Genomic DNA, 20,036 nt, shown 5'->3' with positions numbered 1-20,036 from the left:
GAACCACATACAATGCCACAAATGATCTGGAAGGCTAGAAACACAGAGCACCAGAGAGGCTTGTGGTAAATGTAGTACCTTAAGAGAAGCACGAGAGTACGGGGGCACTCCACTGTCGTATTTCCCTGAGATGATCCCACATGCAAGAGGGGACCACGTCATTGCCCCTACACCTAAAATACACACACACACACACACACACACACACACACACACACACACACACACACACACACACACACACACGCGCGCACATCTGTAAGCAAAATATCACAAAAACACAGCTGTAATTAGCCCTCCAGTTTGGCAGAGGGCAGTAGTGTTTACCGATCTTGTGAAAGAGCTCGGGCAGCTGCACTTCCACCTTCTCCCTCTGGAACATGTGATACTCGGCCTGCTCACAGATGGGTGGGATCTGGTTAAACTGCCGTGCCACAGAGTACGCTTCCTACAGGAAACATGGAGACCTGGGTGTTGAACAGTCCCGCCGCACTTTCTTCTGACCTAAACTACCACTTCATTCTTTCAATACAAGTGATATCTGGCTGTCAGTAAGTATGCTATGGGAGTAATAGTGCCTACACATTGTCCTCTCTGACTCAGGCTCTTGTGGGTGACTGGTGCAATCACTATGACATCTCACCGTCTGTAGTCAGTAACTGGAAGTCATCCTTTAACAGAATCATTTGAAAGCGCCGTCAGGTGAGGAAGGATGTTTGTTCAGGGGATTCGGATGAAGTAGTAGAAGACGGAATGTGTGGTGAGGGGAAGAACGTGTGAACTAAATGATGTGAGTCAAAGAGTAGGAGCATAGTGATGAGCTAAATGTGTGACAGAGTGGCGATGGGTAGAATCAGGCCCGTTGACAGTCTTGCTGGGGCCCGGGACAAGAAAGTTTCATCGGCGGCGTAATCGCGGTGGCTCCACCCGTGCGCGAGAGCCTCGCGCCCTGGCGGTTCGCGAGGTCGTGCACCTCTCGAATTTTGTAACTTCACTTCGCCCGCGCCGCGCTTCAGCGCAATGAACAAAGTCATGTTTGCAGGGTTCATACACCTTTACAAGGTGGAATTAAAACACTTGTACGTCACTTTCAAGCAGGGTATCTGCACATTTTTAAATCTCAAATTCAATGACTTTTAAGACCTTTTTAATACCTCTCACAAGAAAAAATAATACTATTACTGGGGATGCAGGTGTGTTCCACATCGTTGACGGGGGGGGGGGGTGAACGAACGAGAATTGTTGACGGGGGGGGGGGGGGGGGGGGGGGGGGGGGGGGGTTTGTTGAACGAAAATTGTTGAGGCCGTATACTCCAACGCTAGGAATCTAGCACTAGGACCCTGGAGCGGTTATTTTCTGCATTAGCGCTAGATTCGGCAAAGTTCACATCGCGCCAGAACAACTGAACAACACACACTTATAATAATTTAATGCCTCCCCTCATAAAATTCCAGATATTTTAAGACATTTTTAGGCCTTGAATATGGAAAACTAAATTTAAGACATTTTAAGACTTTTTAAGGACCCGCGGGTACCCTGCTTTCAAGGTCCATTTCAATATTTCCCAGCACGTTAAACTTAATAAAGTTAAATATTTATACATATACTCGAAACGATTCGAAATAATTCACGTTTTATTCACATTATTTAGGGGTTGTTTATTTTCAAAACGCCCGATCTTAACGTCTTCTCTCATGTTTCGTCCTGGAATTACAAGAGGCTCGTATTTGTTAACGTAATACAAGAGAATTGTTCAGTCAGATAGCTATTTGTTGTGAAACGAAGTAGATACAATTTCAAGCATGTTCATTTAGCCTAAATTCCAGCACTTTTTTTTCCTGAAACACAAAGCAACATTAAAATTGGTCAGGTGAATGTTCCCTCCCCTGTTTTTGAGGGCTGTTTCTTTATACTACCACATATCGTTTCGGACAACACTGCAAAGAATGCGACGCGCCAAGTAGCCTCCGCCATTTGCGCAGGTGTGCGGAGTCGCGCGCTACGGTCACTCGCGAAAGTATAATCACCCAGGCAGGAGGGAGGTAACTTTTCTACGTAATGTCCGAAAATCAGAAGGCGGGATGACCCGCAAGTCAATCAAATGACACCGCCGTCATCCATCCAGCGCTGACGATCCAGTGAGAGGATCATATTTCGGACACAAAACAGATAGCACGCCTGTGTGGTTTATTATGATTTGACAGATTTTTTCCCCAAAAAATTCAAATGACGGAAATCCGTCGTAGTGACGGAGAACTTTAACCCATGAGGTAGCAGGACAGCGTGGGTGTTTGGTAACAAGGTGAACATGTGCACCGTACAGTGGGAGTGGTAATAATGTGAGTCAAAGTGTGGTGAAAAGTGACTCACCATTATCTCCATAGGGCTCCAGCGCGATGTCCCCCAGTACATAGCCATGCCCTGATTGATCACATGGGTCATCGCTCGCACCGTCTCTGCCAAACAGAGGCCCGGCCCAGCATGTCAGAACACAGCATTCACAATACGTGTGCAGAAAGAAAAATCAAAAGAAACAGATCAATGCTAGATTGATTTCAGAAACAGCCCTTAATGACACAGTATTAAACGAGCCTGTGCAATTCATCAATACTCAAAACAAATAACCTCCTCCTGGGTGGAGAGGTCGGAGAGAATATGGTACAGATGGGAAAGGGGGGGGGCTCTTACTGGCCTGAGCAACAGTGTCAGGAGCTCTGGCAAGTCTGTTTACAGCTGTTTGCCATGTTTGATTAAGAGCATGAGGAGGGGGAAGAGAGATGGCCAAAGAGAAAGAGAGAAATATAGGCAAAGAGAAAGAGATGGGAGACAGAGAGAGAGGCAGGCACAGAGAAGAGGCAAAGAGATAGAAAATGGACAAATATAGGGGGAAACATGTTGCTACGTTTGCATCTCACTCTTTCTGCACAAGACACCGTATGTGACAACCAACTCATTCTGTAATACCTCATTAAAGCTTGCTAGCTGAAATAAATAGTGCTACTGATGCATCGTCATCTCATGTTTGTTATTATTTTTATTATATTAATATCATGAATAAATTATATAAATTTTCTGAAACTGATCCAATTTCTGAGAGAGAGAGAGAGAGAGAGAGAGAGAGAAAGAGAGAGAGAGAGAGAGAGAGAGAGAGAGAGAGAGAGAGAGAGAGAAAGAGAGATGGTGTGTGTGGTGTGTAGCCCCATGGAGGAGAGCCAACAGCAGATGAGTATAAGCTCTCCCAGCTCTCTGTACTAATGCACAAACTGTGTGAACTTTAGAGAGAGCAGCCAGAGAAACCCCCATAAAGCCAGACGTGTGAGGGTGTAGTCTGGCATTCAGGGAAATGAGACCGACTCAGCATGAATATCAAACAATAGTCAAAAATGGCGGTTTGAAGAAAATAAAATCTTAATTGGCAGTTCTTGTACTGGTTCTGTAAAAAATATTTTATCATTTTAATTGGATCAATACAAGGAAGTATACAGCATTTCATACTCAGAAGTTAAACAGAAAGGACTTGAATACCTATAGTGTACCCCCCCCAAATGTCTCGGGCTCTGAGGAGCAAGGTGCTGCTGGGATTTATAGTCTTTTTTTTCCCTCAAAGAAAGGTGAAAGCAGAAATATACCAGATCTACATAATTCTTCATAATCACTTTTCAGTGATGGTGTCCAATGGCACCGTATGGGTTATTGCTCTATCCATCAGAGCAGCTTCACCAGATTCACTCACCTTCCATGGGGGTGTTGGGGTCTGGTCTGTTTGCAAACACCACATCCACATACTCCAACTGCAACCTATCCAGTGAGGCTTTCAAACCTGCACACAAGTGGAGTAGCACTCACTTAATACCGCTTGATCAATTACACTTGCCAAGTCACATGGCATACAACCACATCGCCTTCATTAGCATCTGCTGTGCTCCAAAAGAGTCTTGCACCATCGGCAGGAAAGCTCCGTTATGGAAGGTCGTAACGAGTTTATCCAGCACTGTGGCCACAGAGGCCTCAACCTCTAATTAAAAAAGTGCCCTAATTAAAATGGTTCACGCTTCACACACCTCGTCAACTCTAATAGCTGCTCACTGGGGCACAGTGACACAGGGCTGATCTTGGCATACCTTCTATAATATGTTTCCTGGACAGTCCTCTCTCAGTCTCGGCCCTGAAGAAGAGAATAGCTTATGTTACCTTAAGCATGTGCACAACCCTGAAACATTTCCTTGTACAAGAGTCATTCTGCTGTGAAACTTTGTTTTATACTCTAAACTTGAATAAAGGAATTCTTTTTGCACAATTCTGCTATTGGTCAGGAACTTGCCACAGCCTAACTGTGGGGCTTGTTCACCATTCTGTAAGGGTTTATTCTAACAAGCACGTTGCACAGGGACAAAGCAAACTCCTTCAGGCTGTGTATGATAAACACAAAATGATAAGTGACCACATACTTTCCACCCCAAAAGATTTTTGTAGTGATCACTAAACTGGAGCGTCTGCAAAAACAAGAACAGAAGCCTCATATCACAGTGGGTCAACTTGTCATTACAGCTGTACAACATAACAGAGAGAGAAAAGTCCAGGATTAACATATGCATTAAAAAATTAGAAAATATCTGCTAGGCAGTGGTCACGCAGGGTCGCTAGGGGAGACACAGACGCACAGCTCATAATAAAACTTTCCTAGGGACATCTCAGCTGCCTTCTGTCTTCTTGTTGAAACCTGGACACAAGTGAGCTTTAATCCTGCCTTGGCACTAGATTTTCTCCTTGGCTTAATTTCTAAAATAGGATTTTTAATGAAGAAGAGAAGACACCTTCAAACAGAAAGGAGTGCCAGTACACAAACTTACAAGAGTTGAGCTGGTAACCATCTGATAAACATCTGATTTTATCCATATGACCAGAAGGCATGGTGAAGGTATCGGTCCAAGCCTTAATATTTCATATCTCTGCTGGCGTGCTATATGCATGGCACCATCTGATTGTTCTCATTATCAGACAGCCTTTACATTGGACCAGGTGATCAAGGAGAGATAAACGGATGACGGAGCGGAAATGAAAAGCAGCACTCTTCCGCTTGTGAGCATACCTCCATCCCTTCTTCTTTATGATGTTGCCCAGCACCACCTCGGCCCTGGTACAGAGAGACGGGAGGTTAGTGCAGTCATCAACCATCCCACCTCACATCTGATTCACTGTAGAATAAGACTAAGCAAAGAAATGGGTCACGGATGTCAAAAGAAACCCTCAAACACTCTTAATTGTAACTGGTGAGCATCACGAGTGTCTGTGGGGAAATGATCCAGTGGTCATGACAACAGTAAAGTGATGTGAAAGGGCCTTTTGTACAGATGCACTCACAAAGATGTGTGCGTGCAACACACTGCAAATACTGTAATGACTGCAATTTTTGTGAGAAAGCAAGCCATCATTTTAAAGGCCAAGAATACAGTAGACATTGACCAATGAGTAAGAGCTCATCAGGGTATGCTAAGATCTTGCTAAGTCTGATTTCTCCTGCGCAGGCTTAATGCAGTGTTACTGATGGCAGCCATTAGCAGTGCTGGGGTGCTAATTGGCCCTCAGCGTGGCTTTGAGCCCCACTGTGCCCTGCAGGAGGCAACGCTGCACAGCACACAGAACACGCTGGCCGACCCCAGCATAACCCCCATGCCACCTTAGTGGCCGGATGCACTCAATCTCTCTCTCTCTCTCTCTCTGTCTCTCTCTCTCTGTCTCTCTCTCTCTCCTTCTCACTCTATTTCTAGCTGTGCCTCTTTTTCACTCCCTTTTTCACTCTCTGTCTCGCCAAGTGTACATCTCGCCATGCTGAACTCGCCCACAGTGTTCGTCATATCCTCACTCACGTGTGTGTGTGTGGCGCTGTAGGTTAATCAGTGGAGGAGGAGAGGAGCGCGGAGCCTGATAGCAGATGTCCAATTAGTCCGGCCTCAGCATCCCCTTTCTGAAACGTTCTGTTTTGCTGCCCTCTGGCCCTGTTCTAAGATGTGTCGGCGTTCAGTCAATCGGCCAGGATTCGAGTGAATCGAATGGCAGTGCATGCCCACCGAATGCATTTTTCAAAATTCAATATGACACAAGGGGGGTGGGTGTGGTATAAATTAACACTTGGTATACATCGTTAGGAGGCCATGTGCAGATTCAGGGATCAATTGCATGGCTAGTCTGTTTCAATTTATCTTTATTACTGTCAGAAGAGAGCAGCTAATTATTAAATTAACATACATATATATGCAATGATGTCATGAAGCCATTTTTGAGCACGACCCTATCAAAATAAGTGTCCATTAAAATCTTTGCAAGTGTGTGTGCAGGCACGTGCGTGTGTGTGTGTGCGTGTGCGTGTGTGTGTGTGTGTTGTGTAACAGAGACGGAGATAGAGGCAGACGGGTGTGTGGGCAATGCAGCCTATATTTTTGTTTGCTTGTGTTAGAAGGAGAGAAAGAGGAAAAGATTATAGGTCATATGACCTGATTATGGTCACACACCAAGCCATGTGTGGCACAGTCTGTACACACCTGCGCGTGTACACGCGTGTGTGCATCAGTGCATTCGGTTACTTATGCCACTGAAGCAGAGAACATTTTAACTCCATGATGTTACTACTGTACTGCCAGCGACCCACGCACAAGGCCTTCACTCCAACCGTGGGGGCGGTGTGCACTCCAAAAGGCATCTCGATATGTTACAAACCACCCAGATAACCCATAACCCCCCTCCCACACACACACACACACACACACACACACTTCCACAGTTGGGTGATCAGGCATCATGTGTCAGACTGCTCTTCCCATTCAGTGTGGTGAAGGGTGGTTCAGGTTGGAGGTGCTGTCCAGGGCACAGCAGGGGTGGGGGGTGGTTCAGGTTGGAGGTGCTGTCCAGGGTGCTGCAGGGGTGGGGGGGTGGTTCAGGTTGGAGGTGTTGTCCAGGGTGCTGCAGGGGTGGGGGGGTGGTTCAGGTTGGAGGTGCTGTCCAGGGTGCTGCAGGGGTGGGGGGTGGTTCAGGTTGGAGGTGCTGTCCAGGGTGCTGCAGGGGTGGGGGGGGGGGGGTGTCATGCCGCTTCAGTGCTTCCCTGCGGCGGCTCCATCACACTCGGTGTTCATCATCACATGTGCGACCTTCACTCGCCAACTCCTAGTGACGCCAATGCCTTGTGACAGCTCAGCTAACTTCATTCAATCTTTGCACAATATAAGAGGAGCCTTTTGTGATCTTATATTATATATCACTTTCTGGCATGAGTATAACCTTTTTGGATGTTTCAGTGAAGTTTGCACATTCATGTTTACATATCACCATCTATTATTACTAAGAAATCTCAATCTTATCTGCAGTACGATTCTTCACATTCTGTGGCCTGCAAAAAGTCAATCTCTACTAAGACTTAAGTGCATTTATATTTGCATTTTAAGTGCATTTATATACACTGCTCAAAAAAATAAAGGGAACACTAAAATAACACATCCTAGATCTCAATTAATAAAAATCTTTGAAATCAGTTGAAAATCTCTCATTTCTACCTGGTGTCTGTTCCATTTGCACAAGAGCAGTTGAAATTGATTCACAATCAGTGTTGCTTCCTATCTGAACACGAAGTGTGGATGACTTGGAGTTACATTGTGTTGTTTAAGTGTTCCCTTAATTTTTTTGAGCAGTGTATAAATTCTCACTATAGTGACAAGGCAGACTTCCTCCAGAACAGTTTGAAAATGCATAAATATTTTCAGAAATGTTATTTTCCTCCAAGGGAGTCATAGATGACACCTTTGCTTGTGTTTACCTGTTTAAAGAGAGGACGCACTGACCTATGAACAATCAGCTGGCATCATAAGAATTCCATTGGTGCCGACTTATCATCCGACTAATAAAACAGTGGATAATATTATACTTAAACACTCCAGACACCTCCAGGATGATGTACATACCGCATCCTTTTTAAGGATCCTCCACTAATCTCCTAAAGACCTGACAAAAACATTAAAGCCATTCTCAAGAGTGAGATAAATGACCATTCAAATAATAACTGTGGTACTGTAGCCTGATCTAGATCTGCTACATGTACATTAACACAGCCACTACAATAACTGCCAGTAAAAAGGATCAGTTGTCATCACCCATTACTCCTCTACTGCATCACTTGCAAGAAATATAATCAGCTTTATATTGGAGGAACCAAGAGAAGTCTTGCTAATCGGTTTGTTGAACACCATCAGACCATCAAGATGAATGTTCTGTTGTTTACAGTGGCAAGTCATTTTAATAGCACTGGCATATTAACAGCATATTTGTTTGCATTGGCAGTTCTTGCTAAGGCAGCAATGAAATTAGGAAACTCAAAGAAAATCTACTCTCCTGGAACACCATGGTATAAATGTTATGATTTAAAATGTAAACTGTTTCCTCCTGCTCCTAGTTCAGAAGCACTCTTTTATCCTGGTGAGTGACAGCAGTGTACTATGGTACGAGAGGTTCAGAACTGTAATAAAAGTAGACATGGATTCCAGAGAGGATGCTCAGAGGTGCTTGGTTATATTAGGAAAAGTAGATGTTCAAACCATAACATTAATTCGGGACTGCAGATCAGTTCTGTTACTTTGAGTTTCCTAACTTCATTGCTGCCATAGCAACAACTGGCAAAGCAATCAGATACATCAGTAATGCGATGTCCATTAGCATTAAAATGCCTCGCCACTGGAAATGACAAATGCTTTCTGATGGCCTGAAGATGTTTAACAAAATGGTCAGTAAGCCTTTTCTTGGTTTCTCCCATGTAAAACTGATTACATCGCTATATCTGTCTTTATATATGAAGCACTATGTTTGCACAGTTTATGAAAGACCTATGACAAACATGTTTATCTAGAAACCGTATATACTTCAATACAATTTCGAACACGTCTGTATCTTACTACTATACACTGCAGTTATCTCACCTGGAATATTTCTGTATGAATACACAAACAATTTTCTGAGATCTTATAAGAAGGTTGTGGACACTGCAATAACAGTGGTGCATATTCATCATGGTACAAAATCATCCTGTGGGTGTCTTACTTTTGTCCAGTTTCATGTTTGTTTTCTAATTTCTTCATCCCCAAGTGTGTTTTCAGCACAATGCTGGAAGGAAAAGCATCACCAGTGTCCTCTAAGGGACACGACGACTCTCTGAGGAATATTAGTCATTGTAGGAGGGGAAATCCCTCAGATTATTGTGCTCTATTGTATTAGCAACAAAGACAGACATCCTCACTCACTGAATCCTGTATATTTGAGATAAATTCATTTATATCTTATAAGTTTAAGACTTGCTCAAATATGATGCTGTTTTATTGGGTATTCCAACAAATTATGCTGGAAGCCTTCATGTAGTTCCTGTTGTTTACCAATCTTTCCCCGCATTACTCTCTGATGACAGGCAATTTCAGGGCAATCTGCAGTATGTGAAGGATAGTGCTTAGTAATTTAATAACCTACCATAATCTCCCACTCATGGCTTGCTGGTCTTCTTTATTTAAATAAATAAATAGAAAGCACTGATCCCAACAAGTTTCCAGAATCAGGTTATTCAGTACATTATCCACTGCTGTTGGACGTCAGTCCTTCCTAGAGCCATCGTGATTATGCAACACTTGTGTGTACGGCGGCGTGGCTAAATTCAGCGGCATGCACTACGCTGGCTGCAACCTTTGGCTCACTCACTTTCCTGCGGCGTAGACTTCAGCCGTGTCGAACAGATTGATCCCGTTCTCGTAAGCCAGAGTCATCAGCTGTTCGGCCATCTGTTGGAGGGGAAGGCAGATCGTGAAGTAAACAGGACTGCACTGTTTAAGGGTCTTCAGTCTGATTATTCACTATTCAGTCTCCATGCAGTGTCCAAGGCCAATTTCCAGCTATATATTGGCTTGGATAAAAATGCTCGTCAAAGAACATGTACCTCAACAGAGTGTTGTGTTCAAGAGTATGTACACTTACAGCATCTTGCCAAAAGTATTCGCTCACACATCCAAATGATCAGAATCAATAAATATTTGTGAAAGAATGGGTCATTCTCAGGAGCTCAGTGAATTCCAGCGTGGAACTGTGATAGGATGCCACCTGTGCAACAAATGCAGTCGTGAAGTCTATGCTGAAGCGCATAGTGTGAAGAGGTCGGCAACTTTCTGCAGAGTCAATCACTACAGACATCCAAACTTCATGTGGCCTTCAGATTAGCTCAAGAACAGTGTGCAGAGAACTTCATGGAATGGGTTTCTATGGTCGAGTAGCTGCATCCAAGCCATACATCGCCAAGCGCAATGCAAAGTGTTAGATGCAGTGGTGTAAAGCCACTGGATTCTAGAGCAGTGGAGGCGCGTTCTCTGGAGCGACGAATTGCGCTCCTCCATCTCGCAATCTGATGGACGAGTCTGGGTTTGGCGGTTGCCAGGAGAACGGTACTTGTCTGACTGTGTTATGCCAAGCGTAAAGTTTGGTAGAGGGGGGATTATGGTGTGGGGTTGTTTTTCAGGAGCTGGGCTTGGCCCCTTAGTTCCAGTAAAATGAACTCTGAATGCTTCAGTACACAAAGACATTTTAGACAATTCCATGCTCCCAACTTTGTGGGAACAGTTTGGAGCTGGCCCCTTCCTCTTCCAGCAAGGTTCATATAGGCATGGATGGCAGAGTCTGGTGTGGATTAACTTGACTGGCCTGCACAGAGTTCTGACCTCAACCTGATAAAACACCGGGTTGTTGAGATGAATTAGAGCGGAGATTGAGAGCCAGGCCTTCTCACCCAACATCAGTATGTGACCTCACAAATGCACTTCTGGAAGAATGGTCAAAAATCTCCATAAACACACTCCTAAACCTTGTGGAGAGCCTTCCCAGAAGAGTTGAAGCTGTCCTAGGTGCAAAGGGTGGACCAACGTCATATTGAACCTTATGGATTAGGAATGGGATCTGACTTAAACTTATATGTGAATCAAGGAAGGTGAGTAAATACTTTTGGAAATATAGTGTATATTGTGAATTTTTTCTTTCATGTGTTTATCGTGGTTACTACTCTAAGCAGAACTAAATGTTACACAGTAATTAATACTGATTTAAGAGCTCTTACCTCGTCTGTGATCTGACCACCAAACGTCACCCATGTTCCTGTTTGAGAAAACAAAGTTGGAATTAGACCTGCTTGGCACAAAGCTAATCCACTTTATATGATTACTGGAATGTCCTGATGAGACTGAATCTGAAATCACAGATAAGAGGGATAAGTATAATGCTCTTTTGAAAAGAAACATCAGCACCTCTAAAACTGAGACCATGGTACTCAGTTGTATGAGGAGTGCCCTCTCCGGGTCGGGAGTGAGTCGTTGCTTCAAGTAGACAAGTTCAAGTACATCGGGCTAGAAATGAGCTTCCTGAGCAGGGTGTCAGGGTTCTCCCTTAGAGACAGGGTGAGGAGTTTGGTCATCCAGGAAAGACTCAGAGTAGAGCCGCTGCTCGCTGTAGAGGCAGTTGAGGTGGCGAGCGGCGGCTCTACTCTGAGTCTCCTCATTCTGTCTCTAAGGGAGATCCCGGACACCCTGCTTGTTTCAGCCGCTTGTATTCGCCTCAGTAATCCCCCACAAGAGCTGGAAGAGGCGGCTGGGAAGACTCAGATAAGCGGATGTGAATGGAGGGGTGGAATGCTATATGGATGGATGGATGAAAAGAAACACTGCAGACCAACATCTCTTTAAATGAAAAAAGCAATATGTTGTGCTATGTGGCGAAACCAAGGATTTACAGTAATATGACTCGATTTTCGTCAGGTAAACCAGCCACACCGAAGCCCACTTCCCCACTGTTAGCGCCCACTGTCTTGGTAATGACACGTAGTGCATTTGATGCGCCCCTTCCCCCCACAGAAAGCTTGTACAATACTGAAAATACCGAATGTGAAGGCTGCAAGGCAAGCTCATCTGTATAGCACTTTTCACACAATTTCAAGAAGCGATAGAAAAGTGAAATTATTCTACTTTATAGTGCGAAGGTAGGCCTAGCCACTCACCGAGCCCAAGACATGACACTCTCAGTCCAGACTTTCCAAGGTTTCTGTAAAGAGAAAATCAAAGAATTTTTAAAAAATAATAATATTATTTAACATTATTTTTATCATCAGGTTTTAACCAGGAAATAGCTGCTTCTTAAATGTGAAAAGGTAACTGTGGTTATTAGAGAACTCTTCACCAGGTCACTTTCTTATATATAGTTAATATATAATTAATATATAGTTAATATATAGTTAATATATAGTTAATATAATATATATAGTTATGTATTACAAGTATACATGAGAAAAAAAATGACCTCTCATCATGAGAGAAAATAAAAGCAAAACAAAATTATGGAAATATAAAAGCTGATCAACAATAACAAATGTCACAGAAAACAAGCACTTCAGAAGTTCTCTGTAATGATAGGTGGTCTTGTAAAGAAATACCCCATTATTTATTATTAATCATTTTGAGTGTGTTTATTTGTATAAACATGTAATTTACTACAGCTGTAAGGTACATAAGGAAAATAGTGAAAATGGACCTTGAATGTGCCCGAGAAGTGCTTGAATTTGCCCTTGTAAAGGTGTATGTATCAAGATGTGCAGGACCTCGCGCTGCGACAGCGAATGAGGCAGACACGCATGAGCGGCGCAACCTCGACTGCGTCATTTCTGACACGTACACCTTCAAGCCAGTTGCGACACGTGAAATATAAAGCTAACTTAAGTCCACAGAGCCTGTAAGGGCCAGGAGCTGCAAGAAGTTGTGACATGTGAAGTATAAATACTGATGTTCAAGAAGTGAGCGAATGCCGGCGTGAGGCCAGAGAGCCCCGGGGTGGAGACAGCCCGTTTATTTTGGCGTCCGAAAGCTCACAGAGCACTGGAGCTCCCACAGGCAGGGAAGTCCTCAATACTTTAAAGCTACTTCTAGAGTCTTGCTCTCCTTATATCAAGACTTGTGACTTGAATTTTTGGAGCAGAAAGTGTATGACCTCGAGAAGGACAATCAAGAGACAGAGTAAAAAAAATCATATTACTTCTAATAAGTCCAGAAAATGTGCACAGTATTAGTTTTCTTATAATCTGCAAAAGGCTTTGTTGAAGGTCAGTGATTTCATCAAAGGAAAAACAGATTACAATAAACAAGATCATTAGGCAAGAGGCTTCTTATTCTTATGCAGCTGCCCATGCAAACATTCAGGAAGGCAATACAAAAGATACACATTATCCACTTTTGTGCACCAAAATAACTGTAGTGCATTAAAATGAACCAACTCTGTGAACAAAATGAACACAATGTACTACTATAAGCAAGCACAGCAACTGAGAACAAATAAGACATCTTAAACTGCTCAAAGAAATAAGACATCTTAAACTGCTTTTGTGTATGTTCTATTATTCACCATGTTCTTTTGTGTGTTCTATTATTCAAGATGTATGTTGGGGTTTAGGGGATTGTTGCCGTAAGTAGGAGTAGGAGTCAAGCATGTGCATGCACACACACACACACACACACACACACACACACACACACACACACACACAATTATATATGTGTATATATATATATATATATATGTGTGCGTGTGTGTGTGTGTGTGTGTGTGTGTGTGTGTGTGTATATATATATATATATATAAAAATCCCACTCGCCGCCTTCACCAACACACACAAATGTAATAATACATAAATAAGTAATCTCTCACACAAATGTACACATATAAACTTCCAGGTACGCATGTGTCCATGAAAGAGTAACAGAGAGAATATGTGGAGAGAGAATGTGTAGGCTGGTGCAATAGCTTTTGTGGGGGTGTGCAGGAAATATTACAAATACATGGTAGTCCAGGTAGTGAAAGGATGCAGGTTAAACCAATTGCAGTGGGTTACGGCACACGAAACCCATTCTGATCTGCAATAAAATTTGAAGGCATTCTTTACAAAAAGTGTGTGTGTGTGTGTGTGTGTATTTTATATATACACTGCTCAAAAAAATAAAGGGAACACTTAAACAACACAATATAACTCCAAGTCAACCACACTTCTGTGAAACCAACCTGTTCAGTTAGGAAGCAACACTGATTGTGAATCAATTTTACCTGCGGAAATGGAATAGACAACAGGTAGAAATGAGAGGCAATTAGCAAGACCCCCCCTATAAAGAAGTGGTTCTGCAGGTGGGGACCACAGACCACTTCAGTACCTATGCTTTCTGGCTGATGTTTTGGTCACTTTTGTTGGTTGGTGCTTTCACACTCGTGGTAGCATGAGACAGACTCTACAACCCACACAAGTGGCTCAGGTAGTGCAGCTCATCCAGGATGGCACATCAATGCGAGCTGTGGCAAGAAGATTTGCTGTGTCAGTCAGCGTAGTGTCCAGAGGCTGGAGGTGCTACCAGGAGACAGGCCAGTACACCAGGAGACGTGGAGGAGGCCGTAGGAGGGCAACAACCCAGCAGCAGGACCGCTACCTCTGCCTTTGTGCAAGAAGGAACAGGAGGAGCACTGCCAGAGCCCTGCAAAATGACCTCCAGCAGGCCACAAATGTGCATGTGTCTGCACAAACTGTTAGAAACCAACTCCATGAGGATGGTATGAGGGCCTGACGTCCACAGATGGGGGTTCTGCTCACAGTCCAACACCGTGCAGGACGCTTGGCATTTGCCAGAGAACACCAGGATTGGCAAATTCGCCACTGGCGCCTTGTGCTTTTCACAGATGAAAGCAGGTTCACACTAAGCACGTAACAGACGTGACAGAGTCTGGAGACACCATGGAGAGCGATCTGCTGCCTGCAACATCCTTCAGCATGACCGGTTTGGCAGTGGGTCAGTAATGGTGTGGGGTGGCATTTCTTTGGAGGGTCGCACAGCCCTCCATGTGCTCACCAGAGGTAGCCTGACTGCCATTAGGTACCGAGATGAGATCCTCAGACCCCTTGTGAGACCATATGCTGGTGTGGTTCCTCCTAATGCAGGACAATGCTAGACCTCATGTGGCTGGAGTGTGTCAGCAGCTCCTGCAAGATGAAGGCACTGAAGCTATGGACTGGCCCGCCCGTTCCCCAGACCTGAATCCGATTGAGCACATCTGGGACATTACATTTACATTTACATTTATGGCATTTGGCAGACCCCCTTATCCAGAGCGACTTACATTTTTATTTCATTTTTTATATACAAGTGAGCAATTGAGGGTTAGGGCTTTGCTCAGGAGCACCTCAGTCATGGCCTCAGGTCTGGGAATCGAACCTGCAACCCTCCGGTCACAAGACCAGTTCCCTAACCGCCCGGCCATGACTGCCCCGGACATCATGTCTCGCTCCATCCACCAACGTCAACTTGCACCACAGACTGTCCAGGAGTTGGTGGATGCTTTAGTCCAGGTCTGGGAGGAGATCCCTCAGGAGACCATCCGCCACCTCATCAGGAGCATGCCCAGGCATTGTAGGGAGGTCATACAGGCACGTGGAGGCCACACACAATACTGAGCTTCATTTTGACTTGTTTTAAGGACATTACATCAAAGTTGGATCAGCCTGTAGTGTGTTTTTCCACTTTAATTTTGTGTGTGGCTCCAAATCCAGGCTTCCATTGGTTAATAAATTTGATTTCCATTGATGATTTTTGTGTGATTTTGTTGTCAGCACATTCAACTTTGTACAGAACAAAGTATTCAATGAGAATATTTCATTCATTCAGATCTAGGATGTGTTATTTGAGTGTTCCCTTTATTTATATATACACTGCTCAAAAAAATATAAGACTTTCAAATCTGAACTGAAAACACTCCTGTTTCGGACTGCTTTTAATATTTCTTAATTGTTTTATATTATTCACTGCTGTTCCTGACCTTTCTCCCATTTTATCTGTACAGTGTCCTTGGGTGTTATGAAAGGCGCTTTAAATAAAATTTTATTATATAATATATATATATATGCGCCACTGGGGAATCTGACAGGCTAGTTAAGTTAATGACTGCTCATCATTTATCTAACATGCTGCATTCTTCCACGAAGAAAGATATGACTTATCAGCTTAAATATAGCACAGGGAAGGGGTGAGAGAGATGGTCAACGTTACTTGCTAGTTCATGTTAATTAGAATGACTGTCTATTAAATTGGGGGGGGATCTTCCTACAATGACTAAACTGATGGCAGTGACTTGTTGTTGCAGGTCAGTTGTGGATAAAATTTCAAGCCAACAATCTGCTTACAAAGTTCTATCTGCTCTATCTGGGAAAAGCATCTGTAGAGAGGCAGGCGGAGGCCCATGTTTTAGGCACTTGAAAGTATTTATTTGTTTTTGCACAGAAAACAGTATCATGTTTTATGGTTTACTGTTAGCTGTTGAGTGATTTATTTTTGCAAGCAAGGACCACTGTGATTATTTGTGCCCACACCAAAGGCTTTGATTAACAAACAAAGAGTTCAACTGCGGGAAGCCTTCTTTGTTTTGGTCATTTTCATTTTTGTTCCACTTGCACACGCTGCTTCAAGCATCCAAAGGGAAACTCAACTTCACGCTTCAGATAAACTGCAAGGTTATCTACAATTCAATCAAGATTCTGCTACAACTGGAAAACATTGGTCATTGAGAAGCGTGAAGATTAAGTTAAGTTTGGTCTCCTCTGTCAAAAGTACGTGCACAGAATCAGGCTAAGATGTAGAGTTATTTTTATGGTTCTAATTTTGGTATGTCAAAAGATTTGTTGTTGTGATTGTTTCAGATTACACCAAAATGAAGCAGAGAGCTCAGACCCTGTTTACACTGAAGATGATGCGCAGCTGTGTCATTAAGGTTTACGTGAAGACATCCCAAATACACCAGCAGCCCCTCAGCTGGTAGAACTGAAACAACAGCAAAATAATATCGTGTGCATTTGGGGCTGACTGTGATCCTGTGACTGTAGCCTTCTCGTTAGCACCGTGTCCCACTGAAAATTTCACGGCAGTGCTAAATGCTGCATGATGCAGAGGTGCATCGTGGGAGACTGGGTTCACCAGATGTCACTGGGAAGACAGGTGACAAGCCAAAAGGTCAGTCAGTGGTTTATCTAAAATAATGATGAAGTGGGTATGAGGAGATCTACTCTGGCCGCATGACAGAATCTAGGGCAATAAGAAGATATGAGAGCTGATATGAGAGCTGGCTGAGTAGAGCTATTCTTTATGAATCACTGGTTTTGGACCTGGAGCTTCGTCACAGAATAATTTTCTCACACTTCAAGATGATAGCTTCAGTAATTTAAAGGTTGCCTATGCTGACCAATCCACAGTCAGATGGGTGAACAATAGAGTCCTCAGGAGTTGTGTGCCAGAATCTCATTTCTGTGAGGCCTAGCTGTGCCAACAGGGGCTAGCTGAGCTTGAGCTGGCTTCTCTGTTCATGAGTGAAGAGTGTGATACCACAGTGCTGAAGTGGAAGTGATGCCACAGTGCTGAAGTGATGCCACAGTGCTGAAGGTCTATGGTTGGCAGCCTAAAGATCCAAGACTGTCAGTGAGGGTACTGGGTTCAGGTTGCGAGGATGATAATGGTCATATATGGTGGGGCAAAAGGAGTCTCTTCTGGATGTTTTCAGAAGTTTCAACTGTTGAGTATTTCACTGTGAAATCTGAATTACACTCATATTTGCTTTCTGTAAAGTCTAATTCGTTCTGAAGAACGTGATAATGGTGGGGCTAATAGCAGTAATTCAGCCTCATCAAGCCACTGCAATTTGATTTGGTAGAAAATAACAATGACTGATATGACTGATGGATTAAAAAAATTTATATTCCCCAAAACTGGAGACTGTAAGCAGTTTTGTGGACTTGAGAAGAAGCTGCACTAAAGAGTTCACTTTTCCCCCACAGTGCTAAACTCATACGCACTATGTGATGCCTGAGTGCTACATCATGTGCATTTGTGCACCAAAATGTGTGTTTATGTAATATCAACTCAGGACTAGTCATCCACCTACTCCCTCTCCAGACCACAGCAGGCATGACCTGAGGTGACCTTCATTTGTGCTCAAAAGGGGGCTCCATTTCAAGCCTATGTCTTCTGCCTCACCCCCACTCTAATCTCTTTAGCCCCCACATGTGTTCTGAATAAATGGAGGCTATAAGCCACTCCAAAGATTGTTAACTGTTAAGAATCGCTCAGTTAAATCACCAATCAGAATTTTGCAATGATTAAGCCCATTTTCTTCCAACCAGATATTCTTCTAAATTAATCACTGGCTATTTCACCTATATTAGGCCTCCTCTGAGTACAGGGCATCTGACATGAGGCTTCCTCGTGACACACGCAGAGTCAGTACCACATCTTTTTTGAGAAGCTATCCAATTATGCCTGCGTGGCTGTGGCATTGTTGAAATTCGAACATGCAATCTGCTGACAGAACCTTAGAAAAGCTGGGCCATTTGGGAGCCCCTAGATTTAAATTAAAATAAATTAACATTGTAAAGGGTTAGCCTTTTGCAGCCTCCTGGTATCTCACGTATGCACACAAGTAGGGTGAGGATCTATTATGGAAAAAATTTTGGTGCAGATATCAGCTACCTGAAAGTAATCAATTAAAGATTAAACCAGCAAAATGGCAACTCACAGAACACCATGACATGGACAGGTGAGATTTACGACTCAAAACAGCAAAGTAAGCAAGTTGTTTATCAAGTTTATCCTGCACTTTGATGTAAAGATGACAAGTTAAGGATATCAGGTTTCTAGTTTCCAAGGTGCAAGAGGTGGGCAAGCAGAAACTGATCTATGATCAGATGGAGAAAGGAAGGGGCCAGACTCTACTCACCACTAAAGAATCTTAAACAGTCCACATACAACCAAGCATACTCTCAAAATGCCATGTCTTGCTGCTGCTCCTACAATGATGCAGTGTGGGACATAATTATAGTTTTTTATAAATATAAGGCCAAGATGTGATCATTCATCAAAAAATAGCAAAACGATTTTGCCACCTTTATAATATTTCATATTACAACCAACAAATTGGTCCAAATTAACATCCAGAGCTGGCCTAAGGCATAATCGAATTACACAGCCACTTAGGGCCCCTGCACCACCAGGCCCCCCCTATTAATTACGTAAAAATTGGGTGCTGAGGTGATGGTATCGGGCCCCAAATGAAATTCTGCATAGGGATTCAAAAAGGCTTGGGTCAGCCCTGTTAACACAGAGCTGGTCCTCCCGATTATTAACAACACGGACACAGAATCCAAAACTACCATTGAATGAACAGCTCCAGCAGATCAGGTAATTCATTAATGATTCAACAATGATAAGAAGAATGAGCAGAAGTTTGAACAGCCTATTAAATAATAAATCCAACTAGAAGCACACAAATAGCTTGCAAAGCAGCCATTATTAATACATGTACACTTTAATGCAACACAAATTAGTGAAGGGATGAATGGAAGCTTAGCATCTGTTTCTGGCCGAATATGGCTTAAATTAATCTATTTCTAGAGCATTCAGCAAAAGCCGATGTGCTGCTTGAGAGACCGTAAATAAAACTAAACTGCACAAACACATGCTTTAATTAAACCTGATCAGAACAGTATACAACACACAGATGTGCTGTTTTCATCCAAGAAAACACACACATAACCAGCACAAACACACTCACCCAAACACACACCCACATGCTAATGCAAACATACAATCCTTCTGTCCTGCACAGCTCTATTGTAGCAATGCAGATGAGGTGGCCAGAAAAGTTTCAGTGCCATTCTACCGAGCTTCACTGCCTTCCACACTGGCTCTTAAACATTCATCTAGTCTTATTTCATGTAGGAGTGAGGCTGCATCAAAGCTAGAACAGTAATAGGGAGGACCACAAGTACTGTAAAATCTCAGCACGCCTACTCAGTAACACTTCTAGTGTACTATCACCTCTCTCCTTTCAGCGCTCTGCAAACCCAAACACACAGGAGGTGCTGTAGATGGACAAAAAGTATCTTCATGCAGAACACTGGTCATGTACA

The 20,036-nt window shown here is 43.3% G+C and overlaps 1 protein-coding gene across 11 annotated transcripts in view; it reads right to left on the bottom strand.

Annotated features, from left to right (window-relative positions):
- kcnab2a (potassium voltage-gated channel subfamily A regulatory beta subunit 2a) overlaps positions 1-20,036 on the bottom strand; it is a 137,015-nt gene that overhangs the window by 13,281 nt on the left and 103,698 nt on the right. For all 11 annotated transcript variants that reach the window (XM_076986456.1, XM_076986625.1, XM_076986546.1 and 8 more), the window contains 10 exons: positions 12,057-12,100; positions 11,124-11,161; positions 9,725-9,804; positions 5,091-5,135; positions 4,450-4,494; positions 4,123-4,166; positions 3,735-3,821; positions 2,372-2,457; positions 328-448; positions 79-173 (listed from right to left, as the gene is read on the bottom strand). In XM_076986456.1, coding sequence (XP_076842571.1) covers positions 79-173; positions 328-448; positions 2,372-2,457; positions 3,735-3,821; positions 4,123-4,166; positions 4,450-4,494; positions 5,091-5,135; positions 9,725-9,804; positions 11,124-11,161; positions 12,057-12,100 — 685 coding nt within the window. The remainder of the gene's footprint in view (positions 1-78; positions 174-327; positions 449-2,371; positions 2,458-3,734; positions 3,822-4,122; positions 4,167-4,449; positions 4,495-5,090; positions 5,136-9,724; positions 9,805-11,123; positions 11,162-12,056; positions 12,101-20,036) is intronic.

This window comes from Brachyhypopomus gauderio, chromosome 1, assembly GCF_052324685.1.
Source record: "Brachyhypopomus gauderio isolate BG-103 chromosome 1, BGAUD_0.2, whole genome shotgun sequence".
Classification (NCBI taxonomy): domain Eukaryota; kingdom Metazoa; phylum Chordata; class Actinopteri; order Gymnotiformes; family Hypopomidae; genus Brachyhypopomus; species Brachyhypopomus gauderio.
Note: the sequence above shows the minus strand (reverse complement) of the source record. Positions and strands in the feature narration are given on the sequence as shown.